The sequence below is a fragment of the Cornus florida genome, unplaced genomic scaffold (assembly GCF_030987335.1).
Source record: "Cornus florida cultivar Cherokee Brave unplaced genomic scaffold, ASM3098733v1 CherokeeBrave_3.0.0_Hap2_Chr02, whole genome shotgun sequence".
Classification (NCBI taxonomy): Eukaryota; Viridiplantae; Streptophyta; class Magnoliopsida; order Cornales; family Cornaceae; genus Cornus; species Cornus florida.
This window is the reverse complement of record NW_026775572.1, coordinates 8,243,071-8,262,313: the sequence shown is the minus strand read 5'-3', so window position 1 is coordinate 8,262,313 and position 19,243 is coordinate 8,243,071. Positions and strand designations below refer to the sequence as shown.

At 36.2% G+C, this 19,243-nt stretch overlaps 1 protein-coding gene across 7 annotated transcripts; it reads left to right on the top strand.

The window, feature by feature from the left end:
- Positions 1-12,403: 12,403 nt before the first annotated feature.
- Positions 12,404-18,748, top strand: LOC132293460 (protein REVEILLE 8-like). 7 transcript variants are annotated; one of them, XM_059790960.1, is made up of 10 exons: positions 12,533-12,652; positions 13,027-13,100; positions 13,350-13,407; positions 14,661-14,784; positions 14,871-15,026; positions 15,138-15,263; positions 16,180-16,289; positions 16,826-16,885; positions 18,152-18,277; positions 18,362-18,748. In XM_059790960.1, the coding sequence occupies exons 2-9, from the start codon at positions 13,066-13,068 to the stop codon at positions 18,245-18,247; spliced, it is 765 nt and encodes a 254-aa protein (XP_059646943.1). In that variant the 5' UTR covers positions 12,533-12,652; positions 13,027-13,065; the 3' UTR covers positions 18,248-18,277; positions 18,362-18,748. The 7 variants fall into 7 exon arrangements, 5 of the variants coding, with proteins under 5 accessions (XP_059646939.1, XP_059646942.1, XP_059646941.1 ...); XR_009477836.1 differs by lacking the exon at positions 13,027-13,100 and having other exon boundaries at positions 12,404-12,652; positions 18,152-18,315; positions 18,411-18,748; XR_009477835.1 differs by lacking the exon at positions 13,027-13,100 and having other exon boundaries at positions 12,404-12,652; positions 18,152-18,315; positions 18,399-18,748.
- Positions 18,749-19,243: the final 495 nt, after the last annotated feature.

The window sequence follows — 19,243 nt, the reverse complement described above, 5'->3', positions numbered from 1 at the left end:
ATTTCTCTTAAGAATAAAAAATTATTCATAATTACAAACTAAGTAAATCATAAAAACTTGAATGATTAGAATAAAAAATAAAAAATTCATAGGATTCTGTGCAACTTGACCGAATTAGTCGGGTTGTGGGTCAACCCACCATTTTCTTGCTTAATTATCCTCGATTTTCCTTTTCAGTTGCCACTACCATGTACTGTGTGTATATGCGAGGCCAATAAGGCTATGTGGCCATTTTAAGTACAAATAACAGGAAATCTTGTGAAAAAAATATGCTCTGCAAACAAAACATTGTAATAGGAATTCCGATGCATAATAATGTGGTATTAGCATAAACTATATAAATAAGCCATTATAATTTATTATGAATGGTTAGGAAATTAACCAAGGGCTAATTTGGTGCGGTGGAATGAAATATAAAGAAAGTGGAATGGAATGGTTTTTATTCCATTCTTGTGTTTGGTGCCCAATTTTAAATTTGGAATCGTCATTCTCCACTATTCTTGAAAAATGGTCATTCTATCAAAATCATTCAACCTTCTTACAAAAGGAATGACCATTCCATTCCAACTTTAAAAAAATACAAACTAAAAAAAATATTAAAAAATAAAACCTAACAACTTACAAACCTACCGCCGGCATCATCATCATCTCCTCTATCAAACCCACCGCCGGCATCATCATCTCCTATATCGACAGTGAAACATACAAGAACACACAACCCAACCCAACCCATCTACTGCAGCCCAGAAGTCCTCTTATCATAGTGAGATTATATTCGTTAAACCAAAAGTGTATATTGCCTATTGTGAATGATTGACATACAATAATATATTTAGTTTGGAACTTAATAACTATATGTGCTCACCATCAGTTCACTGCCATCTTGCCGACGATTCAAAAGCTCAATTCAGACCCACCTCGCCAGTACGTTCAGCACTGCTGTCCTTCTTGATCGCCGTCAGTCTCACTATTGCTCGCCTATTTCGTCCACAACTCGCCGATTCACCGCCGAACACTGCAACTTCATTTGACTAGATTGCAAGCTTCACCGATGAAGTTTGTAATGGAGCTTGGATCACCGCCGTTCGTCACCGCCAATCAAATTGGATCCATCCTCACCCTTGTTCGATCGCTTCCTTCTCCCCACTGCCTTTTTTTGCCCCAATCTCCAACACCTCACTTGCTCAGTTTCTTTCTTCTCTCTACTTTCTCTTTCTATCTGTTGCCTCAATTTCATTCTTACAAACCTCTTTCTTACCACTAGATTGGAAAATTTTTTATGCTAATTTTTTAGTTAAAATTTTTAATTAATGATAAAGGTAATTTGGAGAAAACAATATAAGTTCATTCCATTTCAATTTTTAGTCCAACCAAACAAGTAAATGGAAATCATCATTTTATTTTTACATATTTCATGTTTGCAACCAAACAAAAGAATGGGAATCGTCATTCCCATTCCATTCCATTCTCATTCCATTCCTAACTTCATTCTCATTCCATTCTATTTCATTATTACACACCAAACTAGCCCTAAAGGTTTTTGTGACAATGATATTTTCTCTACCTTTCAAAGTGAATAATAAAAGTTTAAGTCTGTGAATTTCTTGTCAATGACAAAACAAATTGTTAGAAAACTAACTTGGCCATTAATTTCTATTTTTAGATTATGTGAGAAGTGTACTGAAAAATTAGCTACAATATGTCTAAATGTTGTTTGTCAAATAGAGTGATGTCTCTCAGAGCCTAAAATGTAGATGCAATAATATTGAGTATCAGATAATTAAATTATGAAAATAGATTAATATTGATTCTTAATAAACACACATATTTTGATATCAATTAAGGAAAACTTGCTTCAAAGTACATATTTTTAATAAAAAGAAAAAAGGAGATGCACATGTACCATTGTACTTTTAAAAAGTAATAGCTGTTTGTCACAGGGGTAAATTCTGAACACGAATCTAGTGCCTTGTGATGGCACTAAGCCAGAAATATGAACAACTTTTCTTTAAATTTCTAACTTAGCTCAGCCAACTCACACTTGTTGCCTAGAACACACATCAAGTAAAACACTCTCACACACAAGTATAGTTGTAAGAATGTAAAGACAATAACACCTACGAATTTACAGAAGCACAAGGCTTCCAACCTTTTACTATTATTCACAAAACAGTATAAGGAAATGCCTCAACCTGCAGAAGCATACAAGAGTCTCTCATAACACAACTCTGTGTCTCATTCTAAATCTGCCTCTCTACAGAACCCACATTAGCAATATATAGGCAAACTATCAAAACCGCCCACTAAAGTGGTAGATGACACCCCCATCCACCCACAACTACCCATTAAAGTGGTGGATGACACCCCCATCCACCTAGGGTCATGTTGGCACCCACTAAGTGTGCCAACACTACATATATAGTTGACAAGCCAACTACTAGCTTGTTGGCACGCTCTGCTCATGCCACTTGTCCACAGGAAGTTACACATTATCTGCCACCTTCTATATATCAGCATAGTGGAAAAAAAAAAACCGACTCTAACCACCTGTGTGTTGTCCCCTCAGATCTGTGCTACATGCATGGGAAGTTACTCAGCACACCCTCACTCCCCATAATATATGCACACGAGTGAGAAGTGTTAGTAACTTCCCCCAACCAACTGAGCCCACTTAGTGGGAAGTGTTAGTAACTTCCCCCCAACCAACTGAGCCCACTTAGTGGGAAGTGTAACTTCCCCCAACCACCTGAGCCCACTTAGCCATCTTCTGCAACCATAAGCCATGTCTGAGTCCCCTGAGCCAACCTTGCACGCTAAGCCTTGCCTACGTCCACTGCCCTGTGCCTATGTCCTTGACTTGACTATGTCACACGTCCATAACTTGTGTGGTCCATGCTTTAAGTAACATACGAGCCAACCTTGTGAACTTAGCCTGTACTAAGCCCACTAATCTGCACCCACATATAAATGTCTCAAATTGCACGACATCCAAATCGAGTGCCGTCTGCGCCAACTATCTTCTATGGACTCAAAGTACCTCCCATAAAGATCCCGAGCCAAAACTCCAAGCATCACTTTTTCGCTATATTTACGAAAATGCCACTGGGCACCCCCAGTGTACGCTGACAGCATCCCATGGCTGTCAGGGGGCCTGTCAAGGTCCCAATCCCGTAACAAACCTCCACCACTTAAGAGTTTCAATGTCCTCGTTGAAGCAATCACAAAGTGTCACAAATCTCTGCTTGTAACTTAGCATGTTGGTCCCAACCAACACAAATGCTGAAAATTAACACTGCAACAACTCCGCTGTTACACTTGAATAATTCCATAAACCCCAACCTCCGCATCGATTCATGACATGAATTCTGAATACCTTTGGATTCTGTCATCACAACCAGCAACCCAAATCAGAAAAACAAATAAAGAGAAAATTCACCATTACCAACCTTGGCAATAACTCCGTGAGCATCTTTGCATATCCTTCCCCCGAAGCCACGCGCCCACCTGAACCTATCATGACTGCATGACAAGAGGATGGACCTGAACATTACCCTCATTCGAGTCTAAATCTCCTCCATTGGCTTCTTCAGCAACCATAGTATTCACCTTCTCCTTCTTAGGACAGTCCCTCGCCCTGTCTGGACCCTTGTAAATGAAGCAACAACTGTCCAGCTTTGGCCTCTGCTGGATGAACGTCACCTCTGATTTCCCTTTGTCTTTATCTTCCTCAGCAACACCATACCTCTTGGGCTTGTCACCGAACTTACCCTTCTTTTTCAGTTTGCTGGCGATAGTAGAGTCAGGCTTTTCAATCTGCAAGTCCACCAGGCTGTCTGCTGCAACTATAGCAGAAGAGAGGTCGATCACTCCGCTCTTCCTTAACTCGATTTGTGCCCATGATTGCAAGCCTGCCATGAAATTAAACAATTTATCCCCTTCGGACATATCTTTGATATCCAACATCAAAGATGTGAACTCTTTCACATTTTCACGCACTGTACCCATATGCTTAAGTCTCCTCAACGACTCCCGAACCACCCAGCCAGAATTTGCTGGAAGAAACTACTCCTTCAGTTCTTTCCTCAGCTCTGCAAATACAGTAATTTTGGGGCATAACTCGTCCTCCACCACAATTTAGCATCACCAGACAAATACATACTGGTAATAGTTACCTTGTCATTATCTGGAATGTGGGTTGCTCGAAAATATTGCTCCATATCCCACAAGAAATTCTCCAGATCTTTGGCACTCCTCTTGCCCCAGAATGACTTTGGTTCTAGAATTTTGATTTTGGAAGATGATGGCTTCTCTCCTACAACAGTCTGATTGTGCATGGCCCTCTTCAACAGAGCCACTTCACCCTCTAAATCCTTCACATGATCTTGGACGAAGTCTGTCATGGACATCACATCATCCGTCATAATCTGCATCTTTAAGTTTGTCTCCCCCACAAACTCTTCAAGCATTGATCGTATTGTCTGCAACTCAACTGCAAACAATTCCATCTGCTTCGTCAAGGCAGTAGCATCGTCAGATTGTGAAGCACCCACCAAGGCCTCTAAACGAGTCATACGATCTCTGAGAGCTTCTGTAGCATTACCACCGGCCATGATGTACCCAACTCTGGGCTCTGATACCAATTGTCACAAAGGTAAATTCTGAACACGAATCTAGTGCCCTGTGATGGCACTATACCAGAAATATGAACATCTTTTCTTTGAATTTCTAACTTAACTCAGCCAACTCACACTTGCTGCCTAGAACACACAGCAAGTAAAACACTCTCACACACAAGTATAGTTGCAAGAATGTAAAGATAATAACACCCACGAATTTACAGAAGCACAAGGCTTCCAACCATTTACTATTATTCACAAAACAATACAAGAAAATGCCTCAACCTGCAGAAGCATACAAGAGTCTCTTACAACACAACTCTGTGTCTCACTCTCAATCTGTCTCTCTACAGAACCAACATTAGCAATAAATAGGCAAATTTTCAAAACCGCCCACTAAAGTGGTAGATGACACCCCCATCCACCCACAACTACCCACTAAAGTGGTGGATGACACCCCCATCCACCTAGGGTCATGTTGGCACCCACTAAGTGTGCCAACACTACATATGTAGTTGACAAACCCAATTACTAGCTTGTTGGCACGCTCTGCTCATGCCACTTGTCCACAGGAAGTTACACATTATCTGCCACCTTCTATATATCAGCATAGTAGAAGAAAACCAACTCTAACCACCTGTGTGTTGTCCCCTCAAATCTGTGCCACATGTATGGGAAGTTACTCAGCACACCCCCACTCCCCATAATATATGCACACGAGTGGGAAGTGTTAGTAACTTCCCCCCAACCAACTGAGCCCACTTAGTGGGAAGTGTTAGTAACTTCCCCCAACCAACTGAGCCCACTTAGTAGGAAGTGTAACTTCCCCCAACCAACTAAGCCCACTTAGTGGGAAGTGTAACTTTCCCCAACCACCTGAGCCTACCTAGCCATCTTCTGTAACCATAAACTATGTCTGAGTCCCCTGAGCCAACCTTGCACGTTGAGCCTTGCCTACGCCCACTACCTTGTGCCTATGTCACTGACTTGACAATGCCACACTTCCATGACTTGTGTGGTTCATGCTTTAAGCAACATCTGAGCTAACATTGTGAACTTAGCCCGTGCCAAGCCCACTAATCTGCACCCACATATAAATGTCTCAAAATGCACGACATCCAAATCGAGTGCCGTTTGCGCCAACCATCTTCTATGGACTTAATGTACCTTCCATAAAGATCCTAAGCCAAAACTCCAAGCTTCACTTTTTCGCTATATTTACGAAAATGCCATTGGGCACCCCCAGTGCACGCTGACAGCATCCCATGACTGTCAGGAGGCCTGTCAAGGTCCCAATCCCGTAACACTGTTATATGATTAGTAATACAAAATATGCATATCAATAGTTTTTATTATTATTAAATTAAGGGTAGTTGCATCGACGCTTTATGAGGTTTCGATCAACGCCATTCAACGAAAGGTCAATAATTTTTTTTTACATTGACACCCCTATAAGGTTTGAAAAATATACATTCACACCCCTCCAAACTATTATAGTATCAAAGAATGACTAACTTGCCATTTGACTTGTCAAAAGCACTCGTGAAATGATCCATTTAACTTTCCTAACTAATCTCATTTCACTTGTAAACCAAAGACACCACAACCACCGCCACTACAACACCCGAACAACACTCATCCCAAACACATGCCCAAATTATATACGTGTATATATAATATAACATACATATATATAACCCCAATTTGTGAGTATCATTGTAGTTGTAAGTATCAATGGAAGATTTAAAGAGAAAAATGGGAATTGAAATCCATCTGAACCAAATTGACCAAACCCTAAATTATATATATATATATATATATATACACACGCACACACACGTGTATATAATATATATAAATCCCAAATTAAGAAAGTGAAGAGCCCCAAATAATTTTTTTACACCATCATTTGATGTGGGTCTTCTTCAATTCCACTGATCCATTAAACAAATTGCAAAACTCAATACTTGAACGATGAGGATCGAGTTATCGCCGGAATTTGGTCAGAAATGTCGGCAAATGAAGATGACATGGTGGTTTGGAGGTGGATTCGCAGGAGTGGAGCCGACAGAGTGAGAGGAGCAGAGGAGGGTCGTTAGTTGATGCAGTAGTGGTACGATGTTCTCTGGATAGAGAAATGGCATGTCTGTGAATGACGGCGCGTGGATTGGGTGTCTCCATTTTTTTTTGATGGCTAAGGTGGATTCGGAATGTTGGCTGGCACCGGAGGATGAGGTCATGGGAGGTGGAAGAACTTGTCGGCCTCAAGATCTTTGCGCGGTAAGTTTGGTCCAATCTAATGGAACTTGTGGAAATGTGTGATGATGGATGCCTGTGCGAAAAAGGTTGTCTGTTAGGATCTGTTCAAGACGAGTTTGTTGTGGATGATTGAGGTTTGGTATCGATGCGATGGCGGTGTTGGTGTTGGTCTAGAAGCAAAAATGTTGAGGGGGATATGAATCAAGACTGAAAGTTTGTATTTTTTGTCAACGCGGGGTAATGTGAGGGGTATTTTAGTCAATTAACATTACTGATATTTTCTGAATAAAATTGAATTAAATATTTAGGGGTATTTATGACATTTTAAATAATAGGGGTGTCAATATAAAATAATGCGTTAACCAGCCACTAAACGACGTTAACTGAAACCTCAGGAGGTACCAGTGCAATTTACTCTTAAACTAACTAATAAAGTTAGTCACAGTTTATCATAAGAAAGAACTGAATTACTATTATAACTTATAAGTAGTGACATATCAATATATATTTTTTTTGAGAAGTAACAACATTGAACCACAATAAAATAAAATAAATTTAAAATATCATATTTAATTAAATTTTCTCGTACTTTCAATTCATTTCTATTTTGATCATTATCAAGCTAACATATTAGAAAACAAATTAAATATGTTACATAAATAAACAAAATTTTAGTGGGAGCAACCATTGGATGGAGTGTTTAATGAAAATTTTAGTAGGACATTATTATAATTTTATCAAACTAGTACGCTTATAATATAAATAAAGAGAACGTCAGTGTGGGCGGGGCGGCCGCCTACAGTACATGAGTTCGTCTGGTTATAAGATATGATTAGAGAAGTCCGGTTAGGTTAGGTTAGGTTAGGTTAAATTAGATTTGAACTTTCACTTTCCACAGTGTTAGGTTAGGTTAGTCCGGTGAGGTTAGGTTAAGAGAAGTCTGCCCTACATTCTGGTTTATAGCCACAATATTTAGCGATTTTGCATGGTGCGAAAATGACCTTGGTGGAAATAGAATGGTCCCAAGCACGAATGGTCCTCGCTGGTTCTCTCCGAGGCACTGTACAATAACAGGTCAAATGACATGGTTTCTTTTATTAAAAATAAATTTCGTGTTCTGAGCACAAAAAAGAGAAAAAAAAAATTTGTTCTGGGACAAAAAAAAAAATTAATTTTAATTTTTTTTAATGCCCTTAAGATTTGGGTAAATTACACACTAGTTTAATGTTTAGTACTTCTACGTTTTTGGGGTTTGTCTGCTCAACAATACTCTTACATTTTCTCTTCGACCGCCTGTTGATCAAATTTTTTAAAATTACAACTTTATTCTTTACTTTTATGAAAAAAATAAAAGCTTTATGTATTATTATATTGAAATGACAAAATAATATGAGAATATTATAATAAATGTTGAACGATTCAATTGTGTAATTTGTTTAAATTTTAAAGAAATAATTAATTACTCTTAATTACTCCTTCCCTTTATTAGTAATCCATTTTTCTTTTTTACATATTCCAAATTAATTATTTTTTTTAAAAAGTCAAAGTATATTTTCTTTATATTTCCATCATTATTTTTTTATCTTTTTAAAAATTTTTAAATTTTGTAATTATATATATTTAAATTAAAAAGAATAATTTGATAATTTTAAAAAAGGATAATATATTAATTACAAATTCTCTTAAAAAATTATAAAATAAAAAATAAGCAATTAAAAAGGACGGAGTTAGTATAATTATCGCTTTAAATTCGAATTTTGATCTTTGACGTGATCTTATTACAATTTACAGTAAGCAACTACCCTTGACCTTGATCTAAAGCCTATCTGACTGTTACTGGACTTTGTCGTTTTTCCTTGTTGGGGCTGGCCCAAACTTTTTTTTGTCTATACACACTTTCACCGTGCTCGCCCAAGGTCGGCCGACAGTCAGGCCTAACGCAAAAGAAAAGTCTACCTGTCACATGTGGATGATCATGATCCACGTGTCGAATTATTTTTAGCTAAAAAAAGTTGGTGGACTCAGTTCGGATCTAAAAGTCCAATATTCACCACAAGATAGGCACCATTTTCCAACCATTGGATCTTGAGGATCTAACGGTGAATCATTATTAACTTTTGCAATGTAGTAGTACGAAATGCCACGACATAGGTGTCCCAACAATTTGGTGGAGTGGAAAGACTCATACGTAGCATCACAAAATCGATCCGGGACCCACTATCTTTCAGGATTTCTGCGATTACTCGCCTAATAAAAACATCGCGGCGCGGTTGAACTTTAGTTCTTTGCTTCATACGTCACAACGTACCAAATCGACCCGATTCTCTCCGGTCAAATACTCTTTTGATAGGAAAACTGCACTTGCACTGCCGAGCACAACAATTTCTCGAATTAATTATGGCTGCAACATCAATCAAACACCCAAACTTTCTCAAATTTTCCGTTGGAAAGGTTTAAGAGCAGCTCCAACAATTCATAATTTAGAGATTCTGGACCTTTTTTTTTTTTTTTTTAGGTATTGGATTAATCCAATAAAGTCTCCAAAAAATGGACCCCATGGTCGTGGAATGGGTTGCCTTTTTTGGCAACCCAGTTAGTGATTTGATTTCAGGCTTCTGATTTGTGGGCCCGTTCATTTTTTGGATTTTTAACTTTGTGCCAGCAATAATTAGTCCATAATCAATTTCAAAAATCAAATTTTTTTTTTTCCTCAACATAATTGAATTAAAGAGCCATTAAGGACACAAATAGTGTCTTAAAGGTTTTTTTGGGCCAAAAAAAGTTTTAAAATTTTGAAAAAAAGTGAATTTTTTGTCCATTTAAATTTTTTTAATGTTTCTATTGATATTATATCCGTTTTAGGTACTATTTAACTGACTTAAGTAGTACCTTAGCGGCTATATTGACTAACCAAACAATTTTTTCCCCTAACAAATAGAAAAAAATAATTTATTAAAATTTAAAAAAATATTAATATTTTTGGAGAGTGAAAATGTACCATTGAAATACATGCGATGAATAAAATTTGGAGACTCTAAAATGTTAACGTGGCTATGGAAAATGGGCTATTGAAAAATGCTGATGTGACAAATTCAAAAAGCCTAATTTTAGAGAATCCATTGGAGATGCTCTAACGACTCACCTTGTTCTCACAATGGTCTCTTCTACTGTGTTCCCTACTCAACAGATCTTATCTAATACATTACTCTAGGGTTAACAACTCTTTCAGAAAATATCTACTTAAATGATAAAATGATTTTTGTCTAGGACAAACAACGACTAGATCATGTTTATTCCTCCAAATTAATATATGTGTTTTTCTTTAATTTCTTTTTGTCAACTAGACATAGTCTTCTGGGGATTTCAGTGGTAAAATAAATGTCTTTCAACTAATCAATCAAGCTCATTAGCTTAAAATTTTATCAATCTTTCGCTTTGTGTGTCCAAGTATATTTATCGATACATCTTATCAATCATGGATTGTTACTGCAAGAACAACACATTGTAGGTTCAAACTTACAGACCCTTAGAGCAGGTCCAATGGTCTGCACTTCGGTGATTTTGGGCCAGATTCCGCTATTGGACTCCTCCGTCAACAATTGGGCCCCACCCAATGGGTTGCAGAATGGATCGCCGAAAACCGCGACCCTATTGGCGAGCCGCGGGCTTGCATTAGTTTTGTTTTAATTTTTTTATTCTATTGCAGAACATTGTTTAGTCCAGAACATTGTTCCCAAGGCTCGGTTTGCCTGAAAAAAAGAAAAAGAAAAACAGAGACCAAAAGCCAAAAATATTCTCTTTTTTCTCTTTTCTTTTTTTTTTTCCCCTCAAAATAATTGAATCAAAGAGCCGTTAAGGCACTGTTTGGCTGACACAAACAGTGCCTTAAAGGTTTTTTTGGGCAAAAAAAGTTTTAAAAAAATAGAAAACAGTTTTTTTTTTTTTTTAATAAATATTGTATAGTTTAAATTTTTTGTATGGTATAGCCGTTAGAAAAAAGTTAAAAAATAAAATTTATTAAAAATTTTAAAATATTAATATTTTTGGAGAGCAAAAATGCACTATTAGAGTGCAACTGATAACTAAAATTTGGAGACTCTAAAACGCTGACGTGGCTATTGAAAAATGTTGATATGACAAATTCGAAGAACTTAAATTTGGAGAGCCCATTGAAGATGCTCTTACTTACAACAAAAGGTTCACCCCCATCCTTTCTTCTATCGATTGTGAGGGCCAAAAATAGACGCTTTCTTGATGCTAGGCGTGGTAACCATATACCGATCTTGTGTTGCTCCGTTGCAAAGTCCGGCATGGCATGGCATGCATGCATGGCTTGACTTGACTTCTTGATCATGGGTTGTTATTAGTAAGGATTGTATTTGATTTACAGAGGATAATCTGGCATTTGGCAATAAGAGTTGTTTGAATGGCAATTTGGGTATCAATAATGATTTTTTATTTTTATTTTTATGAATGTAATTATTTTGTTAATTCGATTAGTAAAGTAAACCTTTAAAATAGATATTTTTGTTATTTATTTATTTATGTATTTTTTTGTCAAATCAAATCCATAATGCATGCAATCCCACTAAGTTGGATAAACGTGGTTCATTTTTAATTTAATTTTTTAATTCAAAGTTAATTTCTTCCATAAATGTTTGCATCGTGTTGCGTGAATATCATGTTTTCGAAATAAAATTATTCCACTATTCCAATTTGATTTGTTACATGCTTAATATTCGCGACTTATGAATTAAAATTATTTCATATACATGATTTGTATATTTATTTTAATTTAAGATAAAGTACTTATTCAACACACATCACACAACACATTTAATTTAAGGATGCAATGCATTTTCAAATTATTACAATCAATTAGCTGTGTCAATGTATCATGAGTTACATTCTCAAAATAAAATCATGACATTGTTACATTTTCATTTGTTTAATTGAGAAGGAAATACTTATGAATAATGAATTATGATATCCTTGGGTACATGATTTGTAATGCACTTTACCATATATTTTAATCAGGATAAAGTAATTATGCAACGAATTTAATTCGAAGTGTTATAGTGAGATGAATGCAACAATTCTATTGGAAAAATAAAAATATGAAAAATAATATTTACACCGATTAGTTATAATGAATCGCTAACTTATTGTTTTTAATTATTTATTTATGCAACAAAAAATGATTCTACTATTTTTAATTATTTATTTATGCAATGAAAAAAGGAAGGAAAGTTTTATACTTGTATTTAGCATAAATAATTAATAAAAAATCATTCGAATTGACGGATTAATGTTCTAATAAAAGTCTATCAGAAAAAATGATCGAAGTAACAAAATTACAAATAAGAGAGAGATCCGGATCCGGATCTGGGTTCGTGGACCTGTACGGAGGCCAACGTCACTTGATTAACGGTGAAGAGTCAAGTTTTTTTTCTAGTCGACGATTAACTGAAGGGCCACTGATCGCTTAATTCTGACGATTAATTGAGAGGCCTCAGATCGCCTAATCTCGCGCCCACAAACCACAATCCGCCCGCGCGAGCAGTGCACTCTGTCTCTCTCTCTGATTCTCTCTCTCTCTCTAGAAGTCTCCATGTGTTCAGCACCATGAATTCGAGCACTTCAAATCCGCAATCCATGGCCAACTCAACACCAAACGACGTCTCAGGCAAGAAGGTGAGGAAGCCTTACACCATAACCAAGTCCAGAGAGAGCTGGACCGAAGAAGAGCACGATAAATTCCTTGAAGCTCTTCAACTGTTAAGTTTCTTTCTCGTTCCTTTTCTCTCCAATTTTCTGTTCACTTCTTTCTTTTCTTACATAATCTTATTAGCTGATTACTTTAGAATTTCATACCGAGTTTGATTGTCGATTTTGTGACTCTATTAAACAATTCTCATTTCCATGTTTGGACTTTGTTTCTTCTTTCTATACTTTCTTTTCCTTTTTGTAAGATTCAGATTCAGTTAGAGCAAAATTATTTAATTCCTTTTTTCTTTTGGTTTAATTTGTCTATTAGTTCATCTGTTTAAATGGATCTAATTTTACTAGAGAGAGGATAGCTAACGATCTTGTATAATCTTGATACCGGAAATTTGTTTACTTTTGAAAATTTTGATATCTATGTTGTTAGGTTTTAACGACTTGGATTGAGTGTCACTATTGCTCGGTTATGGAATTGAATTGGAGAATGTCGGTTCTAATGTGGTATGATTTGGATGCGTTGGTATTTATTTTAGTAGACAAACTTTTGGTTCTTTTATACTTTTTAGACTGGCCTAATGTAACAGGATAACTATTTGTGTTTTTCTAGATGTATGTGAGATGGAAAGGTTTAAAGCTGACTTACCTTTTATGTATTTTTTATGTTATAACTTACAAGAACTCCTTTCCCTCCTCTTGATTTGATGAACCATTCTCTGAAATTCAGTTGGTTTGGATATGTGAAATTTCTAGGTTTGATCGCGACTGGAAGAAAATTGAAGACTTTGTTGGTTCTAAGACAGTGATTCAGGTGCTTATTCCATCATCTCACAGTTTCCTTTACATGATTGTTTCCTTACTTTTAATGAAAGCTATATAGTTTGTAGATTAATCAGCCAGTATGACATGGTTGATAATATTGACGGAATCTAGATAATTTTGTAATAACTACATCTTATGCATAGAACACATATTGGGTTACTTTCTTATTTTTCAGTCATAAGCTTACCTCAAAATTATTTTTTATGATCTCTATTTCGAATTTTCAGTAGTGAGGCTATTTGGTATCTGTGTATACTTTGACCAAATTATTTTGACCTATATGTTGACATCTCTTTTTTATGAAAGCAATCCATGAGCTTTTCCTTTCAGTTTCATAATATCTACATCTATGCATGCTTAGTATGATTTAATTCTAAATGTTGAAAATATCCCATCTCATTTAGATAACTGGTAATTGAATTTCTCTATTATATAATGGAATTTCAATATGGTGTTTAAATATACAATTAGATATTTTAGGAACTTTTAAAAGGAAGTGGTCCTACAACATGTGATAATATATATGTATGCATGTTGTTGTTGCCAATGTACTTAAGGTGTTGCCTCACTTTTTTGAGTAATTAGTCACTTTTTTGGGTCGTTAGTCACTTTTTTGAGTCCTACAACGGTCTAACAGAACCATGCAACGGAAAAAACTGTTAGGCATCACCGTCTATGAAGTCAAGCATCACCTTGTGCACTTGTATCCTCGCCATTTCGACTGCTTCCTTTGAAGTTCTCTTTATTTTCCCCATTTGCCACTCTCTCTTTCTCTAAGACCTCCATCGTCCTATCAGCAATACCTTCATCACCATAACAGATTGAACACCCACAACAAACAAGAAATGGCTGCCATTGTAGTCTGACTAACTATATTACTTGATTAAAAGGTTCTTAGATGGTTTTTTGTTGGAAAATTGTAGGCAAAGGTTCACTCTACTTTGGTTACTCATATGAAAAATTTTGAAGTCCCTCACTTCTCATCAATTTCTACCTTTTCATGGTTGAATGTTATTCTTCTCCAAGATAGTTCCACATGACATACCAAAAAGAGAATTGAACAAAAAAAAAGTAGTTCTGTTGAACCACTAATATTGTGCATTTACAATCATAAGATCTTAGGTTTTTCAAATTTCTGATTCCAACTTCAGAATGTTTTTTTTTTTTATTTTTTATTTTTAATTTGCACAGTATATCAGTGCAATTTTTTTGTATTTCTTTGCTGAATATGTTCCATTGCAGATTCGGAGTCATGCCCAGAAATACTTTTTGAAGGTCCAGAAGAATGGGACAACAGCACATGTGCCCCCACCTCGCCCTAAGCGCAAGGCTGCTCATCCTTACCCGCAGAAGGAATCGAAAAATGGTCTATCTCCATGCAATAATGATAATAGACTGAAGAATTGTAACTGAATGTCCTGACATTATTTTTTCTTTTTGCAAAATTGGCAGTTTTAGTGCCTCTACAAGTATCCATGGCTTATCCTTCTTCATTGAATTCTCTTGCACCTGGATACCCTCCATGGGATGAGACTTCCATGCTTATAAACACTCCTTCAAGTGGGATCATGTCGTCCCAAGAGGAATACAATCTGCAAGGAGTTGAAGGCAAGCACAAGTTTTTATTTTTGTTATACCTTACGTGTTCATGCATATAAAATATCCATTGTAAAGGGAAATTTCCCCCGCTTATTATGGTTTACAACATTACTGATTCAGCTGATATTGGATCGAAGGGGGTAGCGAGGATTAGTAACTGCAGTGTTAATGGTATTGGAAGCTCGAGCAGAACAGTACTAAGTTCTGAGTTACCAAAGCAAGGGAAACAGGATTCTTTGCTTCATGGTAATCTTCTTGGCCATATTTTCCTTTTATGTCAGTGATTAGTTTAAATTAGTCAGATCATATCCAAGTTTTAGCTTTGCAGCTGCTTTCTTCGGTAGCACACCTTGCTCTCTTTCTAGTGTTCCCTCTATCATATTGTTTCTACTTGGCTTGGCTTAATTGTATCATAGGAATTCAGCACATTATTTCTTATTTGCCTAGATATACATTTAACACGGGGGATCCTTTTTGAGGTTTTTAGTTGTCAACTGTCCTTCCTCTCGGGTTATAATGGCATATCCTGCAATCTCTAGGACATTGTGACACGTATCATGCCTGTTTTCTTGTTAGTGCATATACATTTTACATTATCCTTGTCGCAGTGTTGTGATGTGCTTCAAATCATTCATATTTATTCAGCCAAGTAGGTCCATGCTTAACATGGGTCCTGTTCAGATCTTCCAGTTGTTACCTGCTTAATCACGTCAATTCTATAGATTAGGCTACCAGGTTTATTGATTGCCTGTCTACTGCTTATCACAAGGGCTGATAATTTCAAAATTGCAAAACAACCATATTGCTTCTGCGAGCACCCCCACCCACCCACAGGGTAACGAGAAACCTTTCCAATCTGGTGACCTTTGGTACAGGACACTACACGGTAAACCTTGGATGTGTGCCAAACCACACATATCGCTTAAACTCTGGTGTTTTTGCGCCCTGTGAGAGTCGAACCTAGGACGTCCGAGTTTATAGTTCATCCCAGGTTAACTATTGGGGAGAACCTAGCATGTTATTCTCCTTCTCTCTTAAATATATCTGTTCAACACTTCAAATTCATGAATTTAAATACTAGTTTGTCATTAATCTGTTTCACTTGTCTTTTGCCATTTCAAAGCATTGGTGGACAGTGTGTGATTTTGGATATGTTTTGCAGGTATACCGGATTTCGCTGAAGTATATAGCTTCATTGGTAGTGTGTTTGATCCTGAAACCAAGGGCCATGTGCAAAAGCTCAAGGAGATGGATCCCATTAACTTTGAAACTGTGAGTGAGTTGAAACTTGTGTGTATCCGTGGTCTTCATTTTAGCAGACTGCTTGATGCTCCTATTTTCATCTGATATTGTGTGTTCACAAATAGATTTGTTATCAAATTAAAATGATTGGTGATGAAATCTGTGTGGTGGTGGCTATTGGCTGGCAGCTGTTCTGTAGGATGCAGCCCAAAAAGTTAGGTTGAGAAGTGCTTCTGGAATATTTGGCTATTATCTACCTATAGGATTACATTGCATTAAAGTATTATTTTTACTTGAGTTACGTAACAGTATTCATGCCATAAAATAGGAATACAAAAATCAAAATGATTTTCATGATTTTATGATGGATTAGTTTATCTAGAGAAATCATTATTGCCTTGCCTTTGTTCTGACCCCTGCATATAATAAATAGTGTTCCTCATTTTGTATAGCTAGCAGTGGAGTAGAGTTTGTTGCAGACTTGTTCACAGTGAATTTATTTATGTTATACATTCCATTAGAATGAATTGTCCTGTCAAGTGAATATTGTTCGTGTTGACTTGTAGGTTTTGTTGCTGATGAGAAACCTTACTGTCAACTTGTCTAGCCCTGATTTTGAGCCAATTGTAAGTTCTCTTTTTCTTTGATATTATAATCATTATTTTTTAGATAGAACTAGCTATTTTATTTTAAAATGCATATAATTTCTGTACCATTTGAGACTGGTTATATTTTAAAAGCATCATTTTCTCTGGATTGGCTGTGCTGCAAATGTGAACATGAATGAAACTAGCTCATCACTAGACTGCTTATCAGGTCTTTCTTGGTCCCCTATGTTTTAATCCTCAAATCAACCAATTAGTTTACCAAGTTTCATTTGGTTTGGCCAATAATTTTAAGGTAACGTGATTTTGCTCAAATGCGAGTGGATTCTAAGGAGATTTGCTCTCTCCCACTCATATTTGTTTTGTGTATGTATGCCCTATAGCAGGCCTTGCTTGCTGCTGTAACTAAAATAATTAACTCTTCTGGAACATGCATAACATCAGATATATTATGTTGGATAAACTTGGCAAAGATGTTTCTACATGGCTAGTCACCAGGCACAGTCACAGCTGCCGTATCTCTAGCATGATGATCATTTCTAGATGATTTTGAAGGCTTGAAGCATCCGATTGGATGACCATCCGGATCACTATTATTTCCTCTATACGAATTAGTTGAGTAACATCAAGCGGTCCACATTGTTTAAGACCATATAATCTCCCAATATTTTATTACGTTGAAACTCAAGATGGAAAACTGGTGAACTTTATATATTAGAGTTCAACCTTCAGTTTGTAAGCCATTCTACAAGATATAATTTGCTTATGGAGGTCTGGACACTTATTCAGAAGAAGGCAAGAGGAGTTCAAATCCATAAATTGCTCTTGACATTGACCTTTCAATCATACCAAGTAATGAATTAGTTGATGAAGTTGGCTGGTTGTGCTAACTTATAAGCCCATATATGCTGCAGTTTGTCAGGAATACTAATTTTCCCCGAATAAGATTATTTTTTCTTTCCACGGAGTTAATATTTTAATTGAGGATATGGATGCAAAAAAACCTGTTGATGATTGAATTCTCTATGGAAGATGAAAATAAAACAAAAATTACCTAAACAAAGAGTGACTATTGTGATCTGGAGCTAGCATTTATACAGGAAACTCTTTTCCACCCCGTGCCCAAAAAAAAAAAAAAAAGAGTTAAATTCCATTGTTGATCTGAGAAAAGAATTTCAACAATGTTAATATAACTATGATTATAAGGTTTTTCACATTCTTAAATCAATGAATCCTCAGAATGATAGTTCTGTTATCTTGATTCATTTGATTCATTGGTTTGTGCAGAAAAAGGTCCTGTCGTCGTATGATATCAATACTAGAACTGTTGGAGTTGCTGCAGGATGTGTAGAAAAGAACCAGGACAACCATTTATTATGTTGAATTGTTGAACTGCTTATAATCTGCTGTATAGTATGTGTTTTCTTTGATGGTTATTTTTCTTGTGGGGGGTAAGATCTTCGTATGTGACGGAAATCTATATGTTTTCTTCATCAGCATTATATATGGCAAGCGTCTGAACATTCTCACACAGGTCACTCTGCAGGCTGAGGACTGGAAATTCGTGGATGTAGTGATGCAGCCACTTCTGGAGAATTCCAGAGCATCGTGAGAAGAAAGTATAACATCCTCTGATTTTCAAGCCTTCAAGGATTTCAATGTCCAGAGGCTGAATGGAAGTGTTTCTATCTATTCTACTGATACAGGTGGTCAGCAGATGATATATGTCAAATATATATATTTTTTGGCAAATGTGTAATGAAAAATAAAGTTAGTGCCATTTTCAGTTTTGTGGATGGTATGTTTCCAAGGTGTAGTTATATGACTTTGAATAATGACAGTTGAGAATAGAGACAGTTGATATAAAAAATTAATGCTTGATTAGAGTCTTGACTTTGAAAGGTATTTTATGAAGGGAAAATATATATATATAGAAAAATTGGTTTTTCTTGGTACAAATACAATTTGGCTTTCATGGTAAAATATAAACACATTCAAAGCCATAAGTAGCTTGAATCATATTAAAATAGTTGAGACGTATTAAAATAGTTGAAATATTATTGATTAGATAGCAGCGAGTAGAGATTTAAGTGATTTAAAGGAGGTGGATGTGGGAAGCCCTTTGCTTGGTAGTTTGATTTTCACTAGCAAAACTATAGACCATTTCGACTTCCTTACTTTCTCTAAAATATTCCAGAGTTACACTTATCTAAAATTTTCTACTCCCTGTAAACAAAATTTTCACGTGTTATTTTTTTTTACCAGATCTATCTAGATTTTACTAGTAATTATATAGTATGACAAGCGTTCAGCAAGTCTTAACAAATAAATATATGGTGAGAGACTGGAATTGAGGATGTGGACATGGTATTTTGTGAT

What these genes read in the sequence shown, in the direction of transcription:
- LOC132293460 (XM_059790956.1), top strand. Translation starts at nt 12,501, where the DNA reads ATGAATTCGAGCACTTCAAATCCGCAATCCATGGCCAACTCAACACCA. An exon ending in CAATCTGCAAGGAGTTGAAG is followed by an intron (nt 15,027 to 15,137) that starts GCAAGCACAAGT and finishes TTACTGATTCAG; the next exon opens with CTGATATTGGATCGAAGGGG. An exon ending in GCCCTGATTTTGAGCCAATT is followed by an intron (nt 16,886 to 18,151) that starts GTAAGTTCTCTT and finishes TGGTTTGTGCAG; the next exon opens with AAAAAGGTCCTGTCGTCGTA.